This window comes from Oryzias latipes, chromosome 19 (assembly GCF_053564925.1).
Source record: "Oryzias latipes strain Hd-rR chromosome 19, Olatipes_Hd-rR_3.1".
Taxonomy (NCBI): Eukaryota; Metazoa; Chordata; class Actinopteri; order Beloniformes; family Adrianichthyidae; genus Oryzias; species Oryzias latipes.
Genome location: NC_136255.1, coordinates 23,005,188 through 23,027,856, shown reverse-complemented (window position 1 = coordinate 23,027,856; position 22,669 = coordinate 23,005,188). Strand labels below are relative to the sequence as shown.

The window sequence follows — 22,669 nt, the reverse complement described above, 5'->3', positions numbered from 1 at the left end:
TTTATTCACTTCTTTTTATTGATCTCTTAATGTTTATTCACTGACACGGTTCAGTTGTAAAGTTTGAAATCTTTGTCCCGGTGTGATGAGCTCAGTCAGGAGTTGGTAGGTGTCTGGAGGAGGAGGAGGAGGAGGAGGAGGAAGGTCTTCATGTCTAAGGAGGTGTGAGACTCAGACAAACGAACGCTTTCAAAAGAATGGCAGCGAAAAAGACTCGACACGTTTGTGTCCTCCTACCGGACAAGCAGCATCTAGACTGCACTGTGGGGGTGAGTAGACAACCATTTAATGATATTAAGTTCAGATTTTCACATTTTATTTTATTTTTATAAGAGTTTATAAAGTTTGGTAAAGGAAAACTGTAAAAATTGCTCAAAAATCATAATGAATGTGGAAGTTGTTAGGCTAACATGTTAATAAATGTAATTAAAAAACCAAAAGACAGAAATTATTGGTGCACAATTCAGTTGAGTCAGGTACTACAAAAAGAGTTCTTAAAGAAGCATTGTACCTATAAAGTATTACATGTTAATTAAAAGTAAATTAGAAAGATGGATTAAAAAAAATACTTTAAAATTGTTGTGTGATTTCTTTTTTTTTTAAGGGTAACAAGGTAAAAAATTTCATTAAAAAATAAGACAATTCAAATGGGTCAATCACTGCTATGAGTGTTTTTTAAAGAAACATTTTTTTAGTACTAATGAATTAATCTTAATTTAAAGTAACCCCCCCCCCAAAAAAAAACAACAACAACAAATTGTATAAATAGAAAAAAAAATCTTGTAAAATCAGGAAGAAAAATGCGCTCGTTATAAATACAGTTTGATTTGCTTTGAACTTGGTATTAAATCAGTCATTTCAGCATTTGTGGGTTGTATATTTTGTGTTTTTGCTGCTACTTTCAGGTCAAAGCCAGAGGTCGGGAGGTGTGGACCAGTATCCTGAGACAGCTGGGGGTCGGGGACCTCCAAGTGTTTGCTTTGGCTGTTCTCAGAGGTAGAAACGGGAGCTCCAGAGAAAATGTTTTCCTTTGTTAACTTCGGAATGCTGGGAATTGGGGAGGATTTGTATTCAAGGAAGAGGAAGCAGGGATGATTATTGTACCTGACAGATTCTTTTTTTCTTTTTGAAGATAATGAATACATCTTTGTTGATTTGGATGAAAGGCTAACCAAGTATTTCTGCAAGAGGTGGACCAGAGAGTCACCAATGGTTTGCGGATCCTTTTTTACATAAAATAATGATTATGATAATAAATGAGCACAAGTCTTTACTGTTTGTCCTTTTAGGTCCCTTACATTTTATTTTTAAGAATCAAATTTTATGTGGAAAGTGGCCTGTTATTAATGTAAGTTTATATGACATATTTTTTTAGATAGTTTAAATTGGGTGAAATTGCACATTAGGAGGCTTTTGGCTTGTTTCAGGAGCAGCAGAGTGCAGCAGCTGTACTATGCAGAGCTGAGGCAGAAGCTGTTGCTTTCACAGAGTCATCATGAAGAAGCTCTGTTCTTCCTGCTGGCAGCTTTGGCCCTCCAAGCTGAGGTTGGAGATCACAGAGAGACAAATGATGAAGACTTCCATCACTACTTTCTGCCTGAAGATTACTTCCCTTCCTGGGTAAGAACTCTCACAGATAGACAAAAAGATCAGAAAAAGTGACACAAATGTGGGATTTTTTTGTGTCAGCTCATTAAGCGCAGAGGGAGGGACTACGTTCTTCAGAACGTTGGGCTGCTGCACGCCGAGCTGAGGGGTGAGGCGAGCAGCCGAGCCGTCCTGCGCTTCATTAGAGAGGCCAACCGCCTGCAGGACGCCGCTTTGACGCTCTACAGGATGAGACAGGTCGGACCATGTAGATTTTGACCCCAAAATGTATAAACATAAACATTTTTATGTCCCACATTTGTTGTTTTCGTAATCCTTCTTTCTTATTACACCTTGGAGTAAACATTTCACCCCGTCACATACTCAAAACTCACCCGCCTATTACCTGGAGAAAAGGACTTTTTTGACTTTTTTTTTTTTTTGGCCGGTCCTTAGAAAACGATGACATCACGTCAATTTTTAAAAATCCACAGACACACATATCGGGGATATTCAAAGGGAGTTATACAATTATTATGGGATGGCCATCAAATTTACGACTTGGTGGCCATATTTTCACCAATGTGAAATTTGGCAATTTTCACTTTTTTGCACAATACGAAAACATAAATGATTTATTTATTTATTGTTTGGATCTTCACAAAATTTCACACGCAGTTTGTCAGTTGAAGTTTACCTTTGACCTTTGACCTCAGGAAAAGACCACCATCTTTGATTAGGAAAAAAAAAAGTTTTACGTAAATCTAGATATTTAAACTCTAGGAATTTTGATCACTCGCCTCCTATCACTGGGACAGAAAAGCCGCCATTTTGAAAAATCTTTTTTTTTTAAATTGATATTTTCATGAATTTGTCATGCGTAGCTCTGACCAGGCAGAGGGGGAGAGTGAAAGGGCCTGAAGCAGTCATTTAGCCAGTGAGGGCAAGTAAAAATGGGCAATATGGGTGGCAAGGGCAGTGATGGATATTGTCTGTGGGCCATCCAGTGCTCACAGCTTTAATGTATCCATTTTCTTCTGGCTGTGGGTTTTTTAAAATGCTGTTTTCTTTTGTCTCTCATATTACCTGTAGAACAAAAAGAGCAGAAAAAGCTCAATTTTTCTTGGTGTGGCAATGACAGGAGTCCATATTTATCAAGTGGGTCCTTCAAACTTTGTATTTGCATTAATATATACAAAAGTTTTACCTTGAAAAGAATTGCTTTTCCTGTTTTATGATCTGATTTTTACAGGAAATCAATGGGATTCATCAGATTCTTCTGGACTTTTCCTGGAACGATATTGACTCCTTGACGTTTCAGGTAGTTTTCATCTTTTTGAAGCTGGTGAAAGTATTTGATCATAGATTTAAAGGTACTCTTGGTTTTTTTTTCTTGACTGTTGATCTTCAGGGAAGCAAGTTTGAAATCGTCTCATCCGCCTCTCTGTGCATCCCCAAGCTAGTGTATCACTCTCCCTCTGCTTTCCACTCCAAACACATCCTGATGCATATCAGAGACAGCCACCGGCTGCACTTCAGCACCAGAGAGGCCGCCATCTACGTTCAACATTTGGAAGACATGGAGGGTTGATCACTTCTCTGCCTTCATTTATTCCAGCATTTCTTGGAATTCAAACTTTGGCTCGTCCTCAGATGTGTTGATCTGAGTTTCGTCGTCTTCTCATGTGTGTCTCCCCAGCCGGCTGCTGTTACAGAGAGTCCTACATCTGTGACACGACGGCCTTGAAGCAGAGACTTCAGAACATCCTGTCCTCCATGTCTGACTGTAGCGCTGCAGAGGAGGATGAAGGCACTCCTTCCGGTAAGATTTAAGCCGATGCTAGCAAAACACAAGGAAGAATTGGTTTGTTTAACTTGAATCAGAGTTTTAGCCAATAGGAGAACTGGACTGAGTGAGTGAGACGTCACTCACCGAAAACTGTTCACTTCCTACTCAGTCGCCATTTTTTTTTTGCAATGGAGACGCCGTCATGCTTCAGTCAGATGACATCATTAAAGCAGTGATTGATCCAAGTCGGTCTAGGTCAACATTTCTATGGCAACCACTCTCGCCAATTAGGAGTGAGATTGATGGAAGGCCACACCCCTTCCACTCGAAAGCGGCCTTAGGAGAATCTGTCAAATATTTTGATTGTATGTTGAGGCATCTGATTGGTCAGTTTATAACTTGAATAAGCTGCACTAAAGAAAAAAAATATTATGAAAAAAGTTTAGATTTGCAAGAACATGTTAAAAAAAGGTAGTATAGCCATTTATTTCCCAATAGACGTCTGTGGGACTTTTCCTGTTTGGAACGTCAGGGGGAAAGGGTCTGTCAATCAAGTTCTCATATACAGTCAGTGGTTGTAACAAAGTGTCTCCAGCTTAATTTTTAGCATGAGTCCCAAAGGCCAAGTTCCATGACCTGGGTTTAGTCAGTGGAAGAACTCGCCTTCTACTGCCAACCAAAGCACAATTTTCTCCAGGTGGTGAGGTATCCCACCTGGGAGGAGGTATCCCACCCACGCCATGTCTTTGGGCTGGACCTGACCGGGACCTGTGAATAGAATCCCGGCCTTCAGATGCTGGCCTGTGAGCCCCAACCCCAGACCTGGCTCTCAAACCCCTCCACCCCCTTAGGGTGGCACTCCTTAAGAGTGAGAAATGTGATCACACAGAGAGAGCTCGGAATAGAGCCCCCGAATCAAGTGGGAATCTGAATCAAATGTCTCCTGGGACGCCTCCCTGGGGTGTCCCACTGGCCATAGACAGCAGGGAAGACCCCGGACACGCTGGAGAGACCACATCTGTCGACTGGCGTCCGAATGCCTCGTGGTCCCCCCAGATGAGCTGGAGGAAGTGGCCGTGGAAAAAGATGCCCACGACTCGGTTCCAGATGAGGCAAAGCAAATGGGTGGATTATTTATAACCATACATTTTGTTGTGTTTTGTTGTCATTTGTCCACCTGCCAGAAGCGAAGCTGTGGATGGATGAAGAATTTGTTGATGACCCTGCTGATGTGCCGTGGTTGGCTGAGGTGCTGTTTGGCGTGTCAGTGGACGGGCCTTTGGTGCTGACCTCGTCCTGCTGGGCAGGTTAGTCTGAATAGAGACCATCTAAGCAAGCCTGTTGTGTGTAGGTGTAACCTGATGTTTTTCTCCTGTACCAGCTGTCACAGCAGAAATGAAACAGGTGAGCAGAACCAGATCCCTGCTTGAGAGCTCTGACTCTGATCCTTCATCACATGCCTGACAGTTTTCTGTGTTCAGGTTCTGTGGAGGAGGGCTGGGGAAGCGGCGTCTGTGGACTAACTACAAAGGATTCATCCTAGTTTTAAATATTGTCATGCAGAAGCTGAAGTTCTGACATTTAACAAACACGGAAACATTTTCAAATCAATTTTTTCTGTTTTGTTTTGAAAACCATGAGCTTGATTGTTTTTAACATCAAGCTCTGAGTAAAGTTTTTTTTTAATTTTCCAATTTAAGAACTGGATTATGATCAAAATAAAGGCAAGTAAAGCTAAGTAAAGCATAATAGAGGTGGGATTATAGAAATTTGCTTCCTCCCACGCCTTTAAAGCCATTATTTAAATATATTTAACAAACTTAATATTTGATGGATTAAATGTGTCAAGTACTGCATGTAAGTGCTTATATGTCTATAAGTATAATTGATAAGAATATCTACTTTTACTTTTTATTTTTCCAATCAAATTATAACTAATAATCTTACGAAAATTAAATATATCTCTGTATAGATGTATAATTCTTTTGTTTGCCTCCTTAAGGTTTTTGTTTATTAGTTTTGTTTTGATTTCTTGAAATAAACCAATTCCAACAAACAGAATCTATGTTAAAAACTGGTTGGAAAAAAATGTGATTGTAAAAAAGTAAAATTTTGTTTTAAATTTACAAAGATAAATATAAAGTTGGAAAAGGACCATTTATTTATTTTTGATCAAACCGTATTCTGTTCTAATAAATGGCATAAATGGAATCCATTTTAAAAGAAAAATGGAGCAAGAATTATACATGAAAACAATTTATACAACCTGTAGTAACAAATGGTGCACAAAAACATGTAAGTCAAGCTCATTCAAATAAATCTTTACAATTTGTTTTGCTACATATTTCATGTCGATATCGTTTTTTCAATGTTTTGTGAAGATGAACTCATCAAAATAAAGATTTATCTATATATCTTTGCATCAAACTTTATTAAAACACATTATTTTCCCGTTGACGTCACCACTTGAAAAACCAATCAGTGTTCGTTTTGATCCCAACACGGAAGTAGCCCGTGTTGTTGTGGCAGTGAGATCCATCCTCCGTTAAACAGCCACAATGCGTGTTATTTAGGGTTTTAACAGTAAAAGACAGCAGTTCTGGTTCTTTCATATTATTAGTTTATGATAAAATCCCATTGCGTGTCGTAAATGAGTTTTCCGTGGATCTACGCGGCCCTTGCGTTTGGTTTTGCGGTTTTTTCGGTTGCCATTGCCGTAAATGGAAACAATTTGGGTAAGTGGTCTGGTTAAAATAATGAAAATAGACAAATGAAAATGTCCAAGACTTGCTTCCTGTCTAAGTTGATGTAACTGAGCAGTACCGTTAGCCGCTAGCGCCCTCTTGCGGTGGCTACATGACATTTCTGGTGATATAATGTAGATTTTTTGCAGCCATGCCACCGGCTGCACCCGCAGTTGTCGGCGTTTGCGCTCTGACCGGGATGTTTCTGCTGTGGAGAGACATCAGCTCAAAGCTGAAAGGAGACCAGCGGACGTGGGGCAGCCTGCTGGGTCAGTATGCGGCCGTGAAGGCCGTGGGGCTGCTGGGGAGGCGGCAGAGGAGGAAGCTGGACCTCGACACCGTCAAGGTGAAGGAGGCGCAGGAGGAGACGCTGTTGAAGCGGCTGCGTAAAAACGCAGACACATGTTATGGAAGACAGTACAACTTCAGCTCCATAAAAGGTGGGAGTCAAATGGTTTTATTTAGATCTCATCTCCAAGCCTTCCTCTTTCCGTAATTCACAACATTTACAACTTTTTTTTTTTTAAGTTGTCACTAAAAAAGTCCCAAGTGAAATATAAATTACAAATATAAATTAGGTTGTATTTGCATTATAGAATTCCCATCTTACTGATGCTGCTGCACAAAATGAGTAAAGACAATAAAATGAGAGTTTGTTCCTTTCATGTCTTACACGCCCCTCAATCTCAATTCATAAATAAACTTTTTTTCGTCTTTTTTTTTCTAAAATGGCTGCTTTTAAGTTATTTCCATAGCAACCACTTTATTTTCTGGTCATATATTAAATTTACACAATAGTCGAGTGAAAAAAATGTTCGAGCAACAGGAAAACGCCACGCTGACGCCGTTCCAAATCTACAAATGTTAAAAACATTTTTTCTAAAGTAGTGCCCCAATGATGCTCAAGGAGTTGGAAGGCGATAGATCAACATCCTTGAGAGGAGTTTACATTTGTGGAATGTACTATAAAAATGTGTTCTTTTAAACTTTATGAAGGTCAAAGGTCAACAAAACTTCAGTTGTGGTTTTAAACTTAACCTGGTGGAGTGTGTTGGAAATTTTGTGAAGATCACTCAAATCAAACTTTCCCATATTGTGGAAAAAAAATGCGGGACAGAATCGGATACTGTTTGTTTGTCTGTTGTATGTCGTCAGACTCTGAGGCCTTCCGGGCTCTTCACCCTATAACCACGTATGAGCACTACCGAGAACTCATCCAGCGCATTGCAGCCGGGGAGCAGAAGGTGATCATTGCGGAGAGGCCGCTGATCCTGGCTATGACCTCTGGGACGTCCGGACCCAGCGCCATGCTGCTCAGCACCAAGGCCACAAACGCAGAGTTCTTCCTCCAGGTGAAGTCACTTCTTCATCTAGAACTTTCACATGTTCCTGGTAACAACAGTTTTTCCTCCAGGGGGTGGCTGTGTGCTTAGATGTCATGCGAGAAGCCTTTCCTGAGACGGACAGCCTTCAGCGCACCGCCAAACTCTTCTACACTCCCACGTTTCGCCAATCGGAGGCTGGCATTCCCATCGGACCAAACTCCTCCACGCCGGCGTCTTCCCGCCACATGCTCAACCTTTACACCACTCCGGCTCCGGCCTTTGAGGTGCGAGAAGGAGCGGACAGCTGCTCGGCCTCTTGGCTCCTGTTCTTCTTTCAGGAAAATCCTCTCTGCCCCCTCAGGTTCCCAGTGAGAAGGACACCCTATACCTGCACCTCCTGTTCGCTCTGAAGGATCCCACTGTGGGAACTCTGGAGTCCAACTTTGCCTCCACGGTTTTTTACGCTTTCGCTGCCCTTCAGGTACACAACTGCAAAAAATCTATCCACGTTATAGTTTGAAAAGAGCCCCACTGTGAAAATGGATCAAAAGATGATCAAAGTGTTCCCAGTGTTTTTTTTTAAAGTTCTGATCATACCTGTTTTAGCCAAAATCAAAAACCCGTGTCGTTTTCTAGGAAATTGTTTCTTAAAGAAAGTTTCTAGCTTCATTTCTTGCTTTTACTCAAAGTTTTTTGCATTAACAAGACATTTGGGTTCAGGAGCACGCCATGACTTCATTGGGTGTTTTTGTGGAGATTTAATATAGAGGAACACAAATTCATACAATCAGAATCCAGCACTTGGTAACTACAGCAGGTTATATCATGTGTGGCAAATTTTCCTTAAATATGAATTTCAATCCAGCGAAATCTATGGTTTTTTTTGTTTTTTTTTTTAACAGCAGTTTTCAAGTTTTTCAAAAATGTAAAAGTTGCATTCACATCGCTTTAGGCAAAGTGTATGGAGTGATTTTTGAGCCATCATTCTAAGTGCAACACTGAGCATGAAACTTAAAATATTTTGCTCTTGAAATTCAAAAATAAGTGCAATCCCAACAATTTTCACTCGAGAGAAATTCTCTCTTTTCTGCACTCGTAGCAGAAAAATGTGCAAATAAAGCCAGCCAATCACAAACATGGACATGAAAGTTGATGCTGAGTGGTCAGAAATTCTTCCAAGCATCAACTCATTTCTCAACAATATAAACCTGCCCAAGTTAAACGAAGATCAAATCACAAATTTAGACTCTCCGCTCTCGTTGTCTGAGCTTCATGAAGCTCTGTCACTTATGCCTAACAGCAAAGCACCAGGACCCGACGGCTTTCCTGCAGAGTTTTATAAGGAATTCTGGGAACAACTGGCACCAACGTTTTATAAAACGGTAAAATTCATCAATGAAAGCCAATCTCTACCACCTAACATGAACTCTGCCAACATTATCCTTCTTCTAAAACCAGACAAAGACCCCACGAGTCCTTCCAGCTATCGCCCCATTTCTTTAATTAATGCAGATGTAAAAATTATCTGCAAAGCACTAGCACAGAGAATAGAAAAAGTCACTCCTCACATAATTCACTTTGATCAAACTGGATTCATCAAAGGCAGACACTCGGATGACAATGTCCGCAGACTCGTTAACATAATAGACTTTGCCACCATCAAAAACCAGGAAATGACCATACTATCATTGGATGCTGAAAAAGCCTTTGATAGAGTAAACTGGAAGTTCCTCATTGCTGCCCTCCATAAGTTTGGGTTTGGAGAATCATTCATCAATTGGATCAAAATATTATATCACAACCCCAATGCATCAGTTAGAACTAATAAACAGACTTCCAATAGGTTTTTTCTTGGAAGAGGAACTAGACAGGGTTGCCCACTCTCCCCCTCTCTTTTTGCAATATTTATCGAGCCTCTAGCCGCAGCAATAAGACAGAATGAGAATATTAAAGGAATTAAAACCAAACACAGCCATCATAAAATTAGTCTCTATGCAGATGACATATTACTGTTTTTAAGTAATATACATTCTGTAAATGAAACGGCAACAATCATTAATGAATTCTCTTCTATATCAGACTATTCCATTAATTGGAATAAATCTGTTTTATTACCACTGAACAGTAACGCGGAGCAAGGACTCACAATACCAGTTAAATCAGGCAATATAAAATATCTAGGTATTTATTTTTCCCCCAAAATATCAGAACTGGTGCAGCTAAACTACACCCCATTACTGAAAAACATACAGGACGATCTAACACGCTGGACCAACCTGCCTTTGTCCCTTATGGGCAAGGTAGCCACGGTTAAAATGAAAATCTTACCCAAAGTTAATTATCTCTTCTCAATGATTCCCACACAACCGCCATTAAAATGGTTCAAAACATTAGACTCATCCATATCAAGCTTTTTATGGAACAATAAACCTGCAAGAATTAGTCTAAAAACTTTAAAATCTGCAAAAAGCTGTGGAGGATTAGAATTACCTAACTTCCACAATTACTTTCTTGCAAATAGATTACAATATATCTTAAAATGGTTAAAAAATAATCCAGAAACCAACTCATGGCTAGACTTGGAACAGGCGTTATGTGGAAAGATCAACCTGTCAGATCTTCCATTTATTAGCCAAATAGTTAAAAAACAGGATTGTTTCAAAAGTATTAATATAAATGCCACTTTAACAGCCTGGTGGGAATTTCTCAAAATATCAAAATCATCAATTCAACCGTGTAACATGACACCAATCTGGAACAACCCAGACATCCTCATAAACAAAAAAATTATCCACTTCCCAGCCTGGCAAGCAGGGGGCATAAAACAACTAGAGCACATAATTATTGATAGAAGATTCATAACTCCCCAGGAACTTCAAGACAAACATGGAATATATAACTTCTTGGAATATCAGCAACTTAAATCAATTATTACTAAAAAGTTTAAATACAGAGACAACGATTTAAAGCTACCAGATGTAGTTACCACTCTGATTAATTTCTCAATGAATAAAACTCTCTCCAAAATATACAAACTTTTATGTAATTTAGATAACAATATTTCACTTCCGACAACAAAATGGGATGCAGATTTGAGCATCAGCACAGATGAAAGCTTTTGGTCAGAACTTTGTCTAAACACCTTTAAAATGACAAAAAGTCCAAATCTGCAGCTAATCCATTTCAAAACTCTTCACAGAATTTACTACACTGGACAGAGGATGTTCAAGATGGGTCTCAGCAACTCAGACATTTGTCAGCACTGTGACAGTAATCTACCCGATAATTACATGCATGCACTATGGTTCTGCACGCCTGTCCAGGCTCTCTGGCGGCAGGTATGTGCCGATCTATCAGTCTGGCTTAAGGTTTCAATCACAGCTTCACCGTCACTTTGTGTGCTTGGTGACATGAGTGCCATCGATGTTGAAGGAGGATTAGGTTCTATCATTTTCATAACTCTTTGCATTGCTAAAAAAACTATTTTAATAAATTGGAAAAGCAAGAAAAATATAAATATAAGTCAACACAGAAATCTGCTGCTTGATCATATCAGCTTGGAAAAAATGTCAGCCCAAGGTTCAAGTAACTTTGAAAGAATTCAGTCTCTCTGGTCTCCCATGGCTAACTCCATGACTTAGGGGGTGGGGGGGGCCTGGTCGTCGCTGCTCCTTGCCCTTCTGCCGTAGGCCGGGGTGGGGGTCGGGGCCTCCGGGGCCTGGCGGGGGGTGGTGGGGGCTCCGTTGGTCGGGGGGTCGGGTCCGGCGCCTGGGTGGGGCGGGCTGGGGCGCTGCGTGGTCCTCTGGGCTTGGGTGTGGGGGTGCGTGGTGGGGGGGTGGGGTGGTGGTCTGGCTTGGCTTGGGGGGGTGGTCCCTTTGCCTGTGCTGGGGGGGGTTGGCGGGGGGCGCTGCCTGGGGGGGGGGCCCAGCGGCGCTGGATGGGCTTCCCATCTACACCTGGGGCTGGGATCGGCCCTTCCCTGGCTCTGGGGCGGGACGGGGCAACCCTCTTGGGGCCCCCGGTCGCTCCGGGTGTCATCCGCTTCGGCTGCGGGGTCTGGGGGGGGGTGGGGTGGGGGGTCTTGTCGGCCCTGTCCTGTGGGGGGGCATTCTGGGGGAGGGGGGGGGGCCACTATTGATACGGGGCAGGGGGGGTTGACGGGTCGGGGTCTCCGCTGAGGCCATCGGCGGTTTCCCCGGCCGGTTGGCTGCCTCGGCCCCGTCGAGGCCTGACCAGAGCTCTTCTAGGGCCGGCGTTTGGGGGTGGGGGCCGGGGCTTGCTCCGGGGGGGGCCAACGCTTTCTGGCTCCTCTCTCTCTGTGTGGGGGGGGTGGTGCTGGGCCTGGGGTGTCGGCGCCTCCGGGGGTGGGGCCCCTGGGCTGGGTGGGCCTGGCCCCCTTGTTGGGGGGGGGGTGGGGGACGGCTGTTTGACCACCGGGGGACAGTCTATCAGCTGTCCCCAACTTACCCCCTTCCTCATATAACCTCATAATAGGATGAGGGGGTGGGGGGCTTAGCCTGCGATGGGCCTTGGGGGGGGGTTACAAGGCAGTGGCCCCCCTCCTATGGTTGCCGTATGGAGTGGGCCCCCCCTCTTTCGGTTTTATTTGCACCTTAGACATGTAGGGCCCTTGGTAGGGGGGGTGCTTGGACATCACTGCCAGCAAGCAGCAGATGTCCTCCTAGCACCCTACCCGCCAATTTTAACCGCACCTTAGACATTTAGGGCCCCTTGGTGGGGAGGGTGAGGGGACGTCACTGTGAGTAATCAGGAGATGTCCCCTTAGTGCCCTACCCGCCAATTTTAACTGCACCCCCCCTTAGTACATACACCCCTCCCCCCTCAATATATACATCCCAACATAAACGCACACACATGCACACACACACTCTCTCAAACACACATACACGCACACACATTTTGCAAGGAAGGTGGGACCTGGGACCATCTGTCCCCTGCCTCTTCCCTGGTGGGGGGTACGGGCCCCTTTGCAACGGCGGCCGTGTCCCCGGGGTGCCGGCTTCCTGGGCCCGGCGGTGCTCTCTCCGCGCGGTGGGGGGGTTCACATTACATCTGAGCCGGGGGTGTTCGTGTCCCTGGGGGGTGGGTTCTGGTCCTCGCTCCTGAGTGCTGGGCCCCGCCAAATTTCCAACTGTGGCCGAGCCTGGTCGGGCCATATTTACAACACCCCTTGTGGGCCCTCCTTTTTCCCCGGGGTTCCCCCCTCCTGGGCGGGGGCGGCGGGCCCCTGCCTCGCTCTTCCCTGGACCAACCGTGGGCCGGGCGGATGGCTGCCTGGAGTGCGGAGCGGGTCTCCCTTGGGGGGTCCTGGCTCGTACCTGGGGTTGGGGCGGGGGGATGCCCGGAACTCCTGGGTGGTGGTGGGGTGCTCGTCTGGGGCTGTGGGCGTCCTTCTCCGGTGGTGCCCTGCGTTGGGTTCTCCCGGCGCGGCGGGGGGGCTGCTCTCCTGGTCGGGCTGGGGCGGCGCTCTCTTTCCCTCCGTGCCTCCCTGCTCTCTGGCTCTGGGGGCCTTGCGGCGGCCCTGCTGGCCCTGGCCTGGGTGGCGGGCTTGGTCGCCCGGGCGGTGGTTGTTCCCTGTCGGTTCCCGTGTGGCGTTGGGGGGATTCCGGCTGCCGCTGCTGGTGCGGTGGGGGTCTTGGGGTGGGGATGGCTGGGCACTCTCCCTCCTTCTTTTCACGTTCCACCATCCATTTTAGAAGAACATAAACACTCACCTGGGCACAGGTGTTAGCTCACCTTTGTACTAACAGTTTGCATGACTGAATGACTGAAATATTTCACATTAGTTGGATTTAAGGCATAAGTATGCGTGTGAACACTATCTGTTTTGTGTACATGTCGACAGGTGGACATTTTTGCAACTAACAGGTGTGTTTATAACATTTGAGTGTGTGTGTGGACAGGCTCCGCCCTTTTTGTACTACATTTGAACCTTACCGTAATGATTAACAACCAGTAAACTTGTTGCTTTATGCTGCTTCATGGTCTTACCCCCCTTCCCCTCCTGTTTTCACCCTCCTACCCCCCCCTCTCTCTAACATCCCTCTCTCTTCTTCCCCTCTTTCCTTTTCCGTCCGGTCCAACACCAAAGATTTTCAGACATGTTTGAAATTAATAAAGGTTGGCCTCAATTACAAAAGGGGTTTATTCAGGCATACCTTTGGTTTGTCTGAAGATTAATAACCCCTCTTGTTAAAGTAAAATATGTCCAACCCAAGAGGCCCTCAGCTCTCATCTGACTGCCCAGTTGTTGGACAGGACAAGTTAAAAAAAAAAAAAAAAAAAAAAAAAAAAAAAAAGAAATTCTTCCAATCAGCTCGTATACTGGATCCAGTTTGTGTGCGATTGGAAGAATTCCTGACCAATCAATATCATGTCAAGTGCAAAATCCTTTTTTACCGCACAACATTTTTACACCCAAAACAGTGATTGTTGCACTTCCACTTTCACTGAAAAGTTCACGTTAAGGTGCGGTTCGGGCTTCCGGGTTAAAAAATCTTGGATTTAGACAAATTTCTGCAACCTTTTTCGTGCTCCACGTACAAAATGTGCGGCCAATGAACGCTCGCTGCAAGTTAAACCAACTTTGACCAATCAGGGACTCCCATTTGGTAGCAGAATCGCATCTCTTAATTCACGGAAGTGCCATTCATTAGAAAATTGGTCATGGAGTAGAAATGAATAATTGCGGTTTGGGTTAAATTATATTAAGTCTTTCATATGTTGGAATAAAGCTGTGAAAGAAAAAACCTGGAGGTAGATTGAAGACATTTGCACTGCTTGGACATTTCGGACCAAGGCTCTTCCAACTGTAGGTGGCGGACATGCGCTAGTAAACAATAGAAAAAGAAGAAGAAGCCCCTCCCTGCTCGTCTAGTGTGAACACCGAGGTCTATACTTGTGCTCAAGAACCCGCGTTTGTCACGTTCTTGTCCGTAGCTTTAAAGAATTGAAATCTGAAGTGCGAATAAACTGCTAGAAACCCAGAATTCTCCCTGACCCACTCAGGAGCGCTGGCAGGAGCTGGTGGAGGATGTTCACAGCGGCACAATCAGCAGCTCTTTGTCTCTGGAGCCCAAAGTGAGGACCAGCCTGGAAGCTCTCATGAAGCCAGACCCCCAGAGAGCTGCACAGCTGCAATCCCACTTCCAGGGGGGCTTCAGCGGGATCGCCAAGCGCCTGTGGCCGCATCTTCACCTGGTGCTGGCGGTGGACTCGGGGTCGAATCAGATTTACGGGGAAATGCTCAGGGAGCACTACTGCAAAGGGGTTCCTTTCTACTCACCCTTTTATGCAGCAACTGAAGGTAAGAACATCCATCACAGCTAAACTATGGGCACAAAACTCTAAATTATTAGTAAAGTAAGTCAAATTAGTCCCGTTTTAACTGTAGCCAGATTTTCATTTGAGCTGATATCGAGCACATTGGTGCGTGTGCGCCTCCTGCAGGTCTGATAGGGGTGAACCTCTGGCCTCAGGAGTCCAGGAGACGGTACCTGCTGTGTCCACGTTCCATGTTCTGCGAGTTCCTGCCAGAGAGCAGCCTGGAGGAGGAGACGCCACGAACTCTGCTGATGGAGCAGGTGAAGCAAGGAGAGAGCTACGAGCTCGTCATCACCAACGCCTCGGGACTCTACAGGTCAGCCAATGAGAATTCATTAAAAAAAAAAACTTTTTTTTTTTAGATTTAAACAGTTGAATTTTAAAATAAAATGAGTGACTGCTGTTAAATCTCTGACTACAGACCGTGTAGAGTCAGACAGAACAGGCAGGAGAAGAAAAATGTGGTTCACAAACTTTTGTTCTCAGTAAAACTATCGTAATTGCCGGACTCCAAGCCCCTACTTTTAACCCTGCTGCTTAAACAATCGTGCAGCTAATTTATAGATTTTTTTTCGGGGTTATTCTGATGGAACAGATGGACGCCTGAGGGGCGGGGGTCCTGCCGAGCAGCTTTGAGATCAGCGTAATAAAACTACGTCTAACATAAATGTAACATTCTGTGATTTTAATGAACGAAAGGGAGATTATGGTCATTATTTGTTGTTTCTGGACAAAAGCGATGTTTTATTTTAAAAAGTTAGGCGGAAGATGATCATAAATCAGACGGCTTTAGCTTAAGGTGGAGGACCCGCTGTGGCAGGTGGAGCAGAGCTGTCAGGAATCCAATAAGGAGGAATGTTGCAGCGGGAAAGTCCTGCAGGAGGAGAGCTGTTCACCCTGAATACAGAGTCGGACACGCCTCCACCTGTTGGTCGTGTAAACATCCCTTGTTACAGCACGGACATTCGGGGCTTATAGAGAAGTGTGGCCTATATTTGTACAATAATAAATTTAGTTGGTGGGGCTTATATTCATGTTTGCTTTATAGTCAAGAAATCACGGTATTTTAAAAGTAAAATTTAGCTTCGACTTGAAAAAAAAAAACTCAGTAAAACCATAAAATATTTAAGAAGTTCTGTTAAAAATAGATCTTTTAGTGCATTTTCTTTTTCCCCATGATGGAGGAAATGCAGACCGACTTCCTGAACTGACCTGGCTCCGCCTCCATCAGTTTTCAAACCAACTTAAACAGGAAGTCTGCTGTAAAAAGCAAATCAACATCTGGCTTCAGAAGCTCGGTGGTTAGGTTTTCATCAATAAAACCGGATTCTGTTATCTTGAGTTTGTTTTAAGACGTTGACACCACAGAACTGGAAACTAATCTCAATTGAGGCAAATCGACAAACGACCTCACACACAAGTAAAGCAGTTACCAGGTTTTATTAACTTTAGCTTTAGCCTTTTCTAAGACATTCAAGTTAACCAAAAGAGGTTTTTAGGACACGTTAACACAGGGGTCGGGAACCTATGGCTCGCGAGCCATATATGGCTCTTTTGATGGTCACATGTGGCTCGCAGACAAATCTTTAATTATACTTTTTTTTTCATTAGACCAGTCCTTCTCGGGCGCGATGCGATGCCAGAGGCGCGCAGTAGTAGCGGTGCTTAGAGAGAGAAATCTGCGCCAGCGCTATCAGTTACTATTATCTATTATTTCACAGAGTTTGTACCAGCTGGAAACCTGTGAATTGCCGTGCCTAAAACTACGCGCTCCCGTCTCTGAGGAAGAGCGCGCAGTTGCGGGGACGGGATGTGTGAGGGAGAAACCAGGGGGGTGGGGCTGAGGTGTTGTGGGGACAGGCAGCAGGTGAATCGCGCAGGGATTGTAAAAACGTAAAACCCGCTTCCCGTCACTCACTGCAGTGTGAGTATATGTTTGTCTCCACGTCTGCATGTGAGCGTCTGCCTCACATCTACAGAACATTCAGACCTACGATGACGTTTAAAGTCTCAACGCCTGCGTGAAGCAGAAACTTACCACGTATCAACCAGACTAGACCATCAGCAAAACTACCACGAGAAATACTCATCATTTATTAGCAACAGAATAACAATGTTATTAAAAAGAATCCACAGACTTATTGTACTTTAAAAATGTTGAAATTAAATCAAATGCACACATTCATTTGTATATTTAGTTTTAAACAAATTGTCGCGGACTGAGTTGGATGGCTGTTGGGCCGCGTTAAAAGTTCTGGAGTTCATGGAACGCATCGATCAAGCAGAGATCTGATTGGCCCTCAGTTCTGTCGCTCAGCCTGTTGTTAGGTAATCTGGACCAATGGGGTTCAGCTATGGGCCGAATAAGGGAAATAGGAGGGCTGCAGCGGGAGGGGGGAATATAAAGTTGGGAGAAGCGCTCTCATGTCGGCGGGAGAGATTCAGGAGTTGATGAATTAATTGAACGGCGTTTGTTGCGGTCTGCAGTAATCGGAATAAAGAACTTTAAAAGAGGTTAAGTCTCCGTGCCTCAGTGTGGGGAAGGGACACTACATTATTGTATGGCTCTTTCGAAATTACATTTCAAAATATGTGGCATTTATGGCTCTCTTGGCCAAAAAGGTTCCCGACCCCTGCGTTAACACAACAGAGCGGTTTGAGATGCAGTTTCACTGAATTCAGACAAAATGAGCTTCATGATTCATGAACTCATGATTATTTCATTTTTTATTATTTTCTTACAGATATCGCATGGGTGATGTTGTGAAAGTTGTTGGATTCTACAACCAGTGTCCCATGGTGGAGTTTCAGTACAGGTACCATCACTGTGCAGAGCTGGTCTGAGGTGGAGGCAGTCCTGGGGTGTTGAATTAAAAAAACAACTGAATTATTTCAATAAAAGTAATATTTACTCTAGAATAAGTAAGGGAGTAAAGGGAGGCGTGAACCGTCTGAGGCGAAGCATTAAGGCATTATCTCGCTGATACCTCGGTCACTTATGAAAGAAAGGAATATTAAATCAATTATTAGAACTTTAATCTTCTTATTTTGTAGGTTTACGTTTTTTTTCACAAGAAGTGAGCTATTTAATATGCTGTGTGACATGTCGTCATGGGAACCGCTGCATCCAGGGAAGTGATTTAGGAGACAAACGTCCAGATTTGTTATGCGAAGCGTCATTCCAGAGGGAAAGTTCAGCTCTTGTTTTTGTCCAGACGATGAAGAAAAAGTTTGCTTCAAAAGAAACAAAAGTCATTTCATCGCTTTGATTGAAGAATTATCCACCATTAATGAATAAATGTTTATCATCAAGCAAACAACTTCTTTCCTTAATTACTAATACGATCAATTATGAACATGTATTCACTTTGTGTCGAGAAATAAAGGAAGCAGGACAGAAAGACGGACTTTTTTAAAATGAAAGGCGACATTTAAAACTGTTTTAAGAACTGAAATAAACATATTTTTGGCAGTGATGCGTTTCCCTAAATGTAGATCTTGTTCCCTCTGTCCCGTAAGACGCGGTCAGATGCTGAGCGTTCGAGGGGAGAAGGTGTCTGAGGCGCTGTTCCTCGGTGCGTTGAAGAAAGCTGTGGATCAGTGGCCTGGAGCTCAGCTGGTTGACTACTCCTGTGCTGAGAGCGGCATCTTGGGTAAAAAACCAAACAAAAACTGTACTTTGATTCCAGATTTTAAGTGAGATTTTTCGAATGTTCTTGGTTTTCTGGTTGCAGGAGACTCGATGGGCGGCTCAGACCCTCATTATCAGGTGTTCGTAGAGCTCAAAGGTGTGAGGAATCTAACCGAAGAGCAGCGTCATAAGGTTAGGGGAACAGCCTCCATTTTTTCCCCCTTTTTTAAGGAAATCCTTCCTTTCTCTTGGTGCCATTGCTGCGTCTTCTCCTCCCTTTCAGCTGGACGTTTGCCTGCAGCAGGACTCGGCGGTGTACAGATCTTTCCGCATTAAAGGCAGCATCGGTCCGATGAGGGTGCAGCTGGTGGCGGACGGAGCATTTAGGGAACTCCGCAAGCGGATGATGGAGCACAGCATGACGTCACCCAACACATTTAAAATGCAACGAGTGCTGCGCAGGAAAGAGTTTGTGGACTTCCTACTTGGAAAAACGGTGTCCTGAAACCCATAAAACACCAGATTTACAGATTTGGACATCATTATGCCGTGCCTATGAAGCACGAGAAAAATATTTTGTAATTATAGCGAAAAATTTCTTCTGAAAAGTTGATAAGGATTCACATAATGATGGACATAATGTCAGCGGCTCAAGAAAAAACGAAACATTTTTTGATGTTGTTACGAGCCACGCCCCCATCTGAGGACAAACAATAAACAAAAGCTAAAAAAGTTTTAAAACTTTTGTTTTAAATTTATTTCTGTTTATGTAAGTTTTTAGAGTGAACGCCACCTAGTGGCTATATGGTCAACTGGCCTGGTTCCACTTGAACATTGAGGGTGAACGTTTTTTTTATAAATATGCAATTAAATTATTTTATCAAATAAATTTATTGAATGATGTGAGGAAAATGTATTTTCATTGCAGGTTTGTAGTTTAAACTTGTGATGTAATTTTGTTTTTTTTAACAAATACTGTAATACATGTTTTGACTTTCATATTTATTGCTCTGTTTTATTCTTGTCCAATTTCTTGGAAAGCATAATATTAATTAATATAAACTCACATTAAAATGGATTATCTAAAAAGCAGAGGTTCACACACCTGTAATAGCACGATGCACCACTAGGTGGCACCAGTATGACATAAAACAATTTCATTTCCCAGGGATTTTCTTTTAATTCTTAAGGTATAAATTACATTTTTTTTAAAACAAAATTTCGTAGAAAATCATTTTTAAATGAGATATTTAACATTTGTTTATTTTTATGGGGAAAACCCCCTGCAAATAAACATTATTTTAAATGTATTTCATGAAGAAAGTTGAGCAAAAAGTAAAAAATGAAGCTGTAACGTTATATTTCAGCAAAGATTTCTCACTTTTTTCCACTGTAGCATTGGATTGGTTTGGGGAAGTCGGGGCTGCTTTCTCCGTGGGTTTGTTGAGGTTTGGGTGTTCTTAATCAAGAGCAGAAATGCTGCAGGCGTCGCAAATCAGCACTAAAATACTAAAAATTACTGTTGGATTTCGTTGAAAAATGAAATCAAAACAACCCCCCGCCATTTTTTTCCATGCTCTCCAAGTAAAGAACTAATGTTGGGCTTAGCATGTCACCCTGCTTGCTGCAGTCATTTTTATTTCAAGCTGGATTACCTTCACTGATTACTTGTTGATTCATTTCACTTTTTCAATTGAAAAGCCATAAAAAAAGTCTCTTTCCTCCGCTATTGAACGTCAAGCTTCTTTTTTGTGTTTTCTCTAAAATGACACAAAATGGATCTTTGTTTCAGCAAAGTTTGCCTGAATAATGTCGCAAAGTGAACTCCTTCTTTACTTTTCTACCTGAATTACTGTAGTGTATTTATTTTATTAACTTGTAGATTGTCACACTTTTCATTTTCTGACTGCCGTAAAGAATCCCTCATCATCAGGTTTCTTGATGTAGCTCACAATATTTAATATTTAATGGCAATCACATTAATTTAATTAATAGTCTGGGGTCATCTTACAGAATCGAGACACTTTGAATGAGATCTGCTGAATTTTGTCTTCACTGTTTGTTTTTCTACGTTTATTTAATCCAAATCCAAACGCTTTCACTTCTACAGATATTTGCTGCTTTATCACTGATTAGCCTTCCGGTTTGTTCATCTTTACACATATTTTCCGTGTTATGTTCATCTGTTTTTACGAAAGTAATAAAAACAAAACAAAACTATTTTTCTATTGCAGCCTTATACTTAATGTTCCCTTTGCCTTTTAAAAATGATAACTTTTACTTACAAAAGGGACATTTTGAAGCTTAATTAATTAGTTCTTAAACCGATGTGAAAGATGTTGCTGATGAACTTGAGCTATATATATATATATATATATATATATATATATATATATATATATATATATATATATAGTGTCTGAATACAAAACTATGATTTCAGAGTATTAAAATTTTTTAGAAACCTAAAATTGTTCCAAATAGTAGTCCTGATGTTTTCACTGTACACGACTTTTTTGTCGTTTTGAAATAGTCAAAGTTACACTTTTTAAAATCAGATTGAAAACAAAAACGTGGCATGAAAACATACTTTTCTTTTGCTAAATCTTTTTTTAGACGGTGAAGCTGCAACAGAATCTTCTAGATTTTAACCGCCCAACTTTTTAAGATTTAAAAAAAAATATAGATATGACAAAATATGCAGTTTTCTGTTATCTCTTAAATTCCAGAAAAATAATTTTAAATAAATTTCTGTTGCAAACATGATTCTAATTCAAAATGAAATTACATTATTGTACTTTTGGTTTATTTGCTGGACAAATCAAATGCAAATACTGTCATTAACTGAAAAAAATGTTACTAAAAACATTTCCTTTTTAAAATTTCATGGGTGAGACTGGAAAAGCTATCAAACTTTAAGAAAGACATAATTTTGGGCTGTTATGATGTCAACATGGTCCAATTTTTTTTGTTTTTTGGAGGGATTTACATATTCTTGAATTGAATAGATGAACTCCAAATCAAATATTGAACACTTTTACCATGGATTAATGCAATATGGTCATATATCAAACTAAAAACTCAATTTTAGCAAATGTAAAGTAAAGTCTAGCTCATGTTTACATTTTCTTGGTTTTTTTATGGCTATATATAAGATCTGTGTACAATTACATTTTTTTTGTCTCTTCTCATGACGTCATAGTCATACAAATAAGGGCTTTCACACTTTTGTTGTATATGTGGTTATATATAAATCTGCACTGTTCACTACTTTTCATCAAACTTCTTCCTTTTTTGGCACAATATCGCCACCAGAGGTGAAAGTTGAAACTGCAGCCTCCATAAATAAACCTAAAATGTGATGGCCAGCAAAAATCCACAATTAACTGAAGAAATAAAAAAAAAAAATTAAAGTTTCCAAAAACATAAAATAAAATACAAAAAATTTAAGGATGAATGAACGGTGTCCTGCTTGTGCCGGTCCCAAGAATGGTTAATGTAGAAAAAAAAAGACGATTGCATTCACATTTCAGAGAAATGTCTTTTTGAGGGATTAGGAACCATTTTCTCAAACAATCAAGTGAAAGGGTTGAAACATACATTTGAAAAGCAGCCAATCCAGCTAAAAAACCTTAAAACCCTTTGGTTAAGTCAGGAAAAACAGTTTTAAAAAGGAAGATTTAGCACTTCATCATACCTGCAATAAGAAAGCTGAATATAATGAATATAAATTAACCCACCTTAGTAAACATAAATGTCTGATTGACGTACAGACAATCCACAGAGACACTGCAGGGTGTCAGATGCTCCAAAAAAATAAAAAAATAAACTACCTTTCTCTGCCTGTCTTCTTCTCTACAGCCTCGGCACAGAACAGGTCCCCAGAGAGAATGCCAGCGTCTCATTGGCTGACACGTTACAGGACTGGATGGGAGAGAGATAGAGTAGCGAGGGGGCGAAAAAGCTCAAGAAGATGCAACTACTGTGCCGTGGCAGTAGTATCACACCTCACGGAGCGTCAGGATGCTAGAGCTTGGTCTCATTTGGGATGGAAACAAAAGCTCCTGTGTGCTGCTGCTGCTGCTGCTGCTGGGATCAGCTCTGTGACTGAAAGATGCAGACGAGCAGCAGCCGTGCCGGCTGGTCTCAGGATCTCACCCAAACTTGATGTCTTCAGAACAGAGCAGCCGATTTCATTTTCTGGATCTGCACAGAGAGAATTTGCACAAAGGGGAAGGGGGGGGGTTCA

General features: G+C 42.3%; 2 protein-coding genes across 4 annotated transcripts; both read left to right on the top strand.

Annotated features, from left to right (window-relative positions):
• Positions 1-60: 60 nt before the first annotated feature.
• On the top strand, positions 61-5,788 carry LOC101174465 (FERM domain-containing protein 6). Of its 2 annotated transcripts, XM_023949387.2 has the most exons (13): positions 63-269; positions 906-996; positions 1,133-1,212; positions 1,290-1,348; positions 1,428-1,620; positions 1,690-1,845; positions 2,680-2,745; positions 2,840-2,908; positions 2,999-3,173; positions 3,287-3,409; positions 4,561-4,683; positions 4,758-4,780; positions 4,858-5,788. In XM_023949387.2, exons 1-13 carry the CDS (start codon positions 198-200, stop codon positions 4,897-4,899), a joined length of 1,272 nt encoding a protein of 423 aa, XP_023805155.1. In that variant the 5' UTR covers positions 63-197; the 3' UTR covers positions 4,900-5,788. The 2 variants fall into 2 exon arrangements, with proteins under 2 accessions (XP_023805154.1, XP_023805155.1); XM_023949386.2 differs by having other exon boundaries at positions 61-269; positions 4,758-4,973.
• Positions 5,789-5,856: 68 nt separating this feature from the next.
• On the top strand, positions 5,857-20,149 carry ghdc (GH3 domain containing). Of its 2 annotated transcripts, none has more exons than XM_004080236.5 (11): positions 5,857-6,111; positions 6,270-6,560; positions 7,276-7,472; positions 7,535-7,729; positions 7,807-7,926; positions 14,475-14,772; positions 14,916-15,105; positions 17,534-17,605; positions 18,309-18,442; positions 18,524-18,612; positions 18,704-20,149. In XM_004080236.5, the coding sequence occupies exons 1-11, from the start codon at positions 6,027-6,029 to the stop codon at positions 18,923-18,925; spliced, it is 1,893 nt and encodes a 630-aa protein (XP_004080284.2). In that variant the 5' UTR covers positions 5,857-6,026; the 3' UTR covers positions 18,926-20,149. The 2 variants fall into 2 exon arrangements, with proteins under 2 accessions (XP_004080284.2, XP_078793412.1); XM_078937286.1 differs by having other exon boundaries at positions 5,883-6,111; positions 6,339-6,560.
• Positions 20,150-22,669: the final 2,520 nt, after the last annotated feature.

Coding starts and splice junctions, on each gene's coding strand:
- ghdc (XM_004080236.5), top strand. CDS start 6,027: ATGAGTTTTCCGTGGATCTACGCGGCCCTTGCGTTTGGTTTTGCGGTT. Junction 14,773..14,915: donor CTTTTATGCAGCAACTGAAG/GTAAGAACATCC, acceptor CGCCTCCTGCAG/GTCTGATAGGGGTGAACCTC. Junction 17,606..18,308: donor ATGGTGGAGTTTCAGTACAG/GTACCATCACTG, acceptor CTGTCCCGTAAG/ACGCGGTCAGATGCTGAGCG.
- LOC101174465 (XM_023949386.2), top strand. CDS start 198: ATGGCAGCGAAAAAGACTCGACACGTTTGTGTCCTCCTACCGGACAAG. Junction 997..1,132: donor TGCTTTGGCTGTTCTCAGAG/GTAGAAACGGGA, acceptor TTCTTTTTGAAG/ATAATGAATACATCTTTGTT. Junction 1,621..1,689: donor AAGATTACTTCCCTTCCTGG/GTAAGAACTCTC, acceptor TTTTTGTGTCAG/CTCATTAAGCGCAGAGGGAG.